The sequence below is a fragment of the Cherax quadricarinatus genome, chromosome 6, assembly GCF_038502225.1.
Source record: "Cherax quadricarinatus isolate ZL_2023a chromosome 6, ASM3850222v1, whole genome shotgun sequence".
NCBI classification, from domain to species: Eukaryota; Metazoa; Arthropoda; class Malacostraca; order Decapoda; family Parastacidae; genus Cherax; species Cherax quadricarinatus.
The window spans coordinates 3,210,037-3,217,536 of record NC_091297.1 but is presented as its reverse complement, the minus strand read 5'-3'; the positions used below and the strand labels follow the sequence as shown (position 1 = coordinate 3,217,536).

Below are 7,500 nucleotides of genomic sequence, written 5' to 3'. Positions count from 1 at the left end.
ACCATCACCACCACCACCACCACCATCACCATCACTTCCACCACCACCACCATCACCACCACCACCATCACCATCACCACCACCATCACCACCACCACCATCACCACCACCACCACCACTATTACAAAAAAGTAATTTTTAAAAGACGATGGTATTAAGATTTACTCCTTTTGTAATAAAGAGTTCGGGATACATAAATACACACATTAATAAATTAATCTTTAATATATAAAAATCAACTATCTTTGGTCTAGAGGTATTTGAACTATGATATAATAATAATATGTACATGTTACTATAATAAATTATAATCAGCATTTTACTAAAATAATACATAATTCATAACCCTACACAGGGTACAACTCTTGACACTACTGTGTCACACTATATATATATCTCTATGCTAAAATAATAAATTAAGTAACATTTAAAATATATTACAATCAACTGCTTCTCACGACACGAGACCAGTCACATGACACTATTCAGTGTACACTACAACCAGGCCATCTTCAGTGTCCCACGACACCCTTTTCATCTCAGTGTTCCACTACGGTCCTGTGCATATCTCAGTGTTCCACTCCATCATACGTTCCTAAGTGTCACACTACGGTCCTGGCCCAGTTCAGTGTAACACTCCAACCTTTTCTTCATGTAATGTCCCACCAAACAGCATCTGATGATTCTGGCCCACAGTTGATCAACGTAAACGGTGAGTTCACAGACATCACCGGTAGTCCAGTAAATCCTCTCCAAAGGCGGTTGACACACCGCTAGCCAAACACCATACTGCAAGCTCACTGAATGCGGCCGTCAAATAACTGAGGCCAACAGACTCAGTGAGCTGCGGTGAGCGGTTCTTCTAACGCCAGTAGATAGGTACGATTCGGTGGTCAGGTACCTACTGCGTAGATGTATACCCTGAGGAGTTCAGGTACTTAATGTTGCTGAAGCCAGTAGACGTGTACCCTTAGGTGTTCAGGTACCTACTGCTTAGGTGCGTATCCTGAGGCGCTCAGGTACATACTGTTACTAAAGCCAGTAGACTGTACCCTTAGGTGGTCAGGTACCTACTGCTTAGATGTGCACCGTGAGGCACTCAGGAACTTACTGCTCTAAGGCCGGCTCAGCAGTCCCCACATTGGGTTTGATGACGTACCCAGTGGTACTGCCGGCCGGCAGGTTAACTATTTAACCGCTAGTTTGGCAGGGGGCCGCAACAACCACCATCACCACCACCATCACCACCATCACCATCACCATCGCCACCACCATCACCATCACTTCCACCACCACCACCACCACCATCACCACCACCATCACCACCACTTCCACCACCACCACCACCATCCACCATCACTACCACCATCACCACCACTTCCACCACCAACACCAACACCACCACCATCACCACCACCATCACCACCACCACCACCACCACCACCACCACCACCACCACCACCACCACCACCACCACTACCACCATCACCACCACCATCACTACCACCAACACCTTTATACAGCTACATATTACCTGGCTAGTATTAGCTAGATTATTCTTCGTCCATGCATTCTACCTGTAGTCTACATGTTGTCTACCTGTAGTCTACATGTTGTCTACCTGTAGTCTACATGTTGTCTACCTGTAGTCTACATATTGTCTACCTGTAGTCTACATGTTGTCTACCTGTAGTCTACATGTTGTCTACCTGTAGTCTACATGTTGTCTACCTGTAGTCTACATGTTGTCTACCTGTAGTCTACATGTTGTCTACCTGTAGTCTACATATTGTCTACCTGTAGTCTACATGTTGTCTACCTGTAGTCTACATGTTGTCTACCTGTAGTCTACATGTTGTCTAACTGTAGTCTACATGTTGTCTACCTGTAGTCTACATGTTGTCTACCTGTAGTCTACATGTTGTCTACCTGTAGTCTACATATTGTCTACCTGTAGTCTACATGTTGTCTACCTGTAATCTACATGTTGTCTACCTGTAGTCTACATGTTGTCTGCCTGTAGTCTACATGTTGTCTACCTGTAGTCTACATGTTGTCTGCCTGTAGTCTACATGTTGTCTACCTGTAGTCTACATGTTGTCTGCCTGTAGTCTACATGTTGTCTACCTGTAGTCTACATGTTGTCTACCTGTAGTCTACATGTTGTCTGCCTGTAGTCTACATGTTGTCTACCTGTAGTCTACATGTTGTCTACCTGTAGTCTACATGTTGTCTACCTGTTATCTACATGTATCCTACCTACGGTAGGTGTTACTGCCCCAGCGGTTCCCACCCAGACTAATGCTCAATCTTCAAAAAAAATCATTAATATTTGTACCAGATTGTAAATATACTTCTTGAGTGACTTCCTGACTTTGTTTATTGACGTTATTCTATGTGAAGGTGGATGGAGACCTTTAATAATACAGCTGTTCAGAAATGTAAATATATGTGGGCAGGAAAAAGTCCTTGTTAGTTGTAGTGAGGAATTATGGTAAACATTACAGCTGAATCAGTAAACATTACAGGTGAGGAAGTAATCAATTACAAGCGAGTCAGTAAACATTGCAGGTGAGTCAGTAAACAATACAGGTGAGGCAGTTAAACTTACAGGTGAGTTAGTAAACATTACAGGTGAGTCAGTAAACATTACTGGTGAGGCAGTAAACACCACAAGCGAGTCATTATTACCAACACAGATCCTGCTGCTAGGCTTGTTGCACCTACCTGAAACAATGCCATCGAGAGCACAATCACTACAGCGTTCAAGAATTTTAGTAATAAAGTGTGCACCAGATGTCTTCTTTTGAGTATGCAGATATTCCCACCACTAATTTTATTTACAGATATTTATATTATGTACAATGTAAATGATAACATACTTCAAGTAATTGAACGGGAGTGAGAGAGAGTGCAAGAATGAGTACCCTAACTAGCTACAACTTCAGCACCCATACAGAGGAGAGAACTCTAGTATGTGTTAATCCGCTGAAAGCAGACAAGGAACTGAAGCTCCAAGACAAACCCTAGTTACAAAGTAGGCTGCAGTGGAGCCCCTCTCCTCACTGATTGACTGACTTGTACAACTGGTAGTTACCTTGCATGCAAAACTAAGGTATTGTGCTTTTAGCTGATATTGAGGGTAAGCAGGACTGATGTTATGTATAATGAACACTGAATACAGTGACATATTAGGCACATACCTCGGTCCATAAACATTACAGATGAGTCTGTAATTACTGAAGGTGAGTCAGTAGTATTACAGGTGTGAGTAATCATTCTAGGTGAATCACTGAGTATTACATTTCAGATTGACTCATGAAATCGTAATAACACGATTGCCAACAAACCACTGTACGGGTGGGATTAGAATCCATGGCGAGTGAGTCGTAAGACTCCAAGGAGATTTACGACTCACTCGCCATGGGTTCTGACCCCATTAATCAGTAAAAATTACGAGTCAGTAAACATTACAGATTAGCTAGGCAAACAATACAAGTCGTCTAAACAGCCAAGGTGAGTCAATAAATAGTACGAATAGACATTAGAGGTATGTCAGTAAACAATGTAGGTGAGTCACGTAAAGAATGTACGAGTTGGTAAACATTACAGGTGAGTTAGTGAATAATAGAAGTGAATCAGTACACAATACAAGCGAATCAGTAAATAATATAGGTCAATTAGGAGAATATTATAGGTGAGTCAGATAAATAATAGGTAAACAATGCAGGTGAGTCATGTAAACAGTATAGTTGAACAATCAGGAAGACAATACAAATGAGCCAGGTAGACACTAAAATTAATCAAGTAAAAAATATAGGCGAGTCAGCTAACAATGAGCCAGCTAGCAATGAGTCGGCTAAGAATGAGCCAGCTAGCAATGAGTCGGCTAACAATGAGCCAGCTAGCAATGAGTCGGCTAAGAATGAGCCAGCTAGCAATGAGTCGGCTAAGAATGAGCCAGCTAGCAATGAGTCGGCTAAGAATGAGTCAGCTAGCAATGAGTCGGCTAAGAATGAGCCAGCTAGCAATGAGTCGGCTAAGAATGAGCCAGCTAGCAATGAGTCGGCTAAGAATGAGCCAGCTAGCAATGAGTCGGCTAAGAATGAGCCAGCTAGCAATGAGTCGGCTAAGAATGAGCCAGCTAGCAATGAGTCGGCTAAGAATGAGCCAGCTAGCAATGAGTCGGCTAAGAATGAGCCAGCTAGCAATGAGTCGGCTAAGACTGAGCCAGCTAGCAATGAGTCGGCTAAGAATGAGCCAGCTAGCAATGAGGCAGCTAACAATGAGCCAGCTAGCAATGAGTCGGCTAAGAATGAGTCAGCTAACAATGAGCCAGCTAACAATGAGTCAGCTAACAATGAGCCAGTTAACAATGAGCCAGCTAACAATGAGTCAGCTAACAATGAGCCAGCTAACAATGAGTCAGCTAATAATGAGCCGGCTAACAATGAGTCAGCTAACAATGTGCTAGCTAATAATGACCTTGGCTAAGCCAAGTCCCATATACATCATGCTCAACATATATACCTTACTTAATCTAGCCCCTTATCTATCCTACTGAACCTATCCTGGCTACAGCCTCACCGTTCCTCACCATTTCTTGTCCCATACTGAGCCTCAATAACAATGGCTGTCTCCCAATACAGTCTCACTAGTTAACTACAGTTTCGCTAGTACACTAAAGTCTCACTAGCTCATTACAGTCTCACTAGTTCACTACAGTCTTCCCGGTTCACAACATAGCGTTACAAGACATTCCGACTAAGTTTCACCATTCCAGTATACATGTTGAAAACACATCCGCTCTTCCAGTGTTTCTTAATGCTGGTAACAGTGCTCTTCATCAAAGGAATTGTAGCTATTTTTTAGTTTCTTGGCTCGGAACTGATTCCCCCCCCATCCTATTTTTCAGGCGTTGTATGACCCTTACGGTTTTAGAGTTTCCCCATGAATGATAGAAATAGTCTGGCTTAGATGGAGTGTGTATCGTGGCCCCTTGACCATGGATGACCCACCGGCAGGTTCTTAGGGAGTGACAACCCTGACCAGTACTTCACCAATACACAGCGATCCAGGATCGTCCACGAGATCCTCTCCACGGCACCGTTTGGCAAAAGGAAGAAAGGGGAGATAGGCTTCGAGAGGCTGGTGGAGGAAGGAGTGTACAGTGCCGCCTTCCCACTCCATGATGTGAGTATTGTTACCTGCTCCACCTACAATCCACCCAGTTTGCTTAATGACAGCTTATGTTGTGAGTATGTTACCTGCTCCATCTGCCTTCCACCCAGCTGGCTTTAACGGTAGCATACGTCGTGGGTGCTGTCACCTGCCTCACCTAACTTCCACCCAGGTGGCTTTAATGGCAGCTTATGTTGTGAGTATTGTTACCTGCTCCACCTGCCTTCCACCCAGCTGGCTTTAATGGTAGCATGGGTGATTTTTGTATCCGGGTTCAGTGTTGTATACTCATCAAAATATGCATGTGTCTTTGTAATCAGCATAACCTCGAAATAAGCTCTTTATTTCTAATACCGTCGATGAGGTAATCTGTAACAATACTTGACCAAATACTACGACAATACTTGTCCTTTCACAAGGACAATCATTATTGTAGTGTTTGCTTAAAAACTTTTCAATAGTAACGCGTCGAGATACATGTAAGTAATTACTCGCTTAGGACACATCAAAGTCACTTTGGCAACAACTGAGTGTGTAAAGGTAGAAAATTGAAATTGAACGTAAATAAGAGTAAGGTGATGAAGGTATCAAACGATTTAGATAAAGAAAAAATTGGATATCACATTGGAGAGAGGGAGTATGGAAGAAGTGAATGTTTTCAGATATTTGGGAGTTGACTTGTCATCGGATTGGTTTATGAAGGATGAGGTTAACCATAGAATTGATGAAGGAAAAAAGGTGAGTGGTGCGATGAGGTATCTGTGGAGACCAAAAAAATGTTATCCATTGAAGCAAAGAAGGGAATGTAAATGCTACAGCAAGGAGATGTCCTGTCTGAGGGCAATGTGTGGTGTAAATATTATGAAGAGAATTCGTAGTGTGGAAATTAGGAGGTGTGGTTACTAAAAGTATTAGTCAGAGGGCTGAAGAGGGGTTGTTCAGGTGGTTTGGACATTTAGAGAGAATAGAACAAATTAGAATGACTTGGAGAGCATATAAATCTGTAGGGGAAGGAAGGCAGGGTAAGGGTCGTCCTCGAAAAGGTTGGAGGGAGGAGGTAAAGGAGGTTTTGTGGGCGAGGGCCTTGGACTTCCAGCAAGCGTGCGTGAGCGTGTTAGATAGGAATGAATGGAAACTAGTGGTTTTGGGACCTGACGAGCTGTTGGAGTGTGGCCAGGGTAATATTTTGTGAAGGGATTCAGGGAAACCGGTTAACCGGCTTGAGTCCTGGAAATGAGAAGTACAATTCCTGCACTATAAAGGAGGAGTTTGGGATATTGGCAGTTTGGGGGACTTCTAAACTGTCGTATCTGAGCGCCTCTGCGAAGACAGTGATTATGTATGAGTGATGGTGAAAGTGTTGAATGATGAAAGTTTTTTCTTTCTTTTTGGGTTTTACTTTCTTTTTGGGTCACGGGCAACCTGAATTTTTTTGTAGCATGGATTCAACATGGTATTGAAAATATTTCTTAGAGATTCTGGTCCATGTTGACGTGATAGCATCACGGTGTCCGCAAATTTGTCAGCTGGACATTGATGCTTTAAATCTCCTGCTTTACCAAATCCGGAAGGAGTGAGATATGGTGACCGTGTAGGCTACTGAAGTACACTGAGATGACATATGCTTCATGATATGGCGTGTTATCCTGTTGGAAATAGCCACGGGGAAGATGGGCAGACTGTGGCCATAAAGGTATGCACATGATCAGCAGCAGTTCTCGGATAGGCTAAAACATTTCATCGATGCTTAGTTTGTCAAGAAATCATTCCCCATACCAGTACTCCACCACCAGTAGCCTGAACCGTTGATACAAGGCATGATGTGTCCCATGGATTTATGTTACCCAAAATTCTGACCCTACTATATGCATGTCGCAGCAGAAATCACGATTCCTCAGACTATGCTAAATCGGTACACCTCGCAGAAACAAGCGGAAGAATATATAGAAAAATCGCAACGAAGAGGATTTGAACCCACGTCTTGACTGACCGCGAGTGTGGCTTGGCTGCCTACATGACGCTTGTTTCTGCCAGGTGCATTGATATATAATCGATCGTGGGCCAGAACATACAAGAGAAGAATGAAATACCTGAAGACTATGCTTGAGGTTCACTGGTGTACTCAGCACTAGGAAGACTATGCTTGAGGTTCACTGGTGTACTCAGCACTAGGAAGACTATGCTTGAGGTTCACTGGTGTACTCAGCACTAGGAAGACCATGCTTGAGGTTCACTGGTGTACTCAGCACTAGGAAGACTATGCTTGAGGTTTACTGGTGTACTCAGCACTAGGAAGACCATGCTTGAGGTTCACTGGTG

The 7,500-nt window shown here is 43.3% G+C and overlaps 1 protein-coding gene across 6 annotated transcripts in view; it reads left to right on the top strand.

Annotated features, from left to right (window-relative positions):
* Positions 1-7,500, top strand: part of LOC128691998 (anoctamin-7-like) — a 639,071-nt gene that overhangs the window by 577,418 nt on the left and 54,153 nt on the right. For all 6 annotated transcript variants that reach the window (XM_070079897.1, XM_070079874.1, XM_070079896.1 and 3 more), the window contains one exon: positions 5,025-5,193. In XM_070079897.1, coding sequence (XP_069935998.1) covers positions 5,025-5,193 — 169 coding nt within the window. The remainder of the gene's footprint in view (positions 1-5,024; positions 5,194-7,500) is intronic.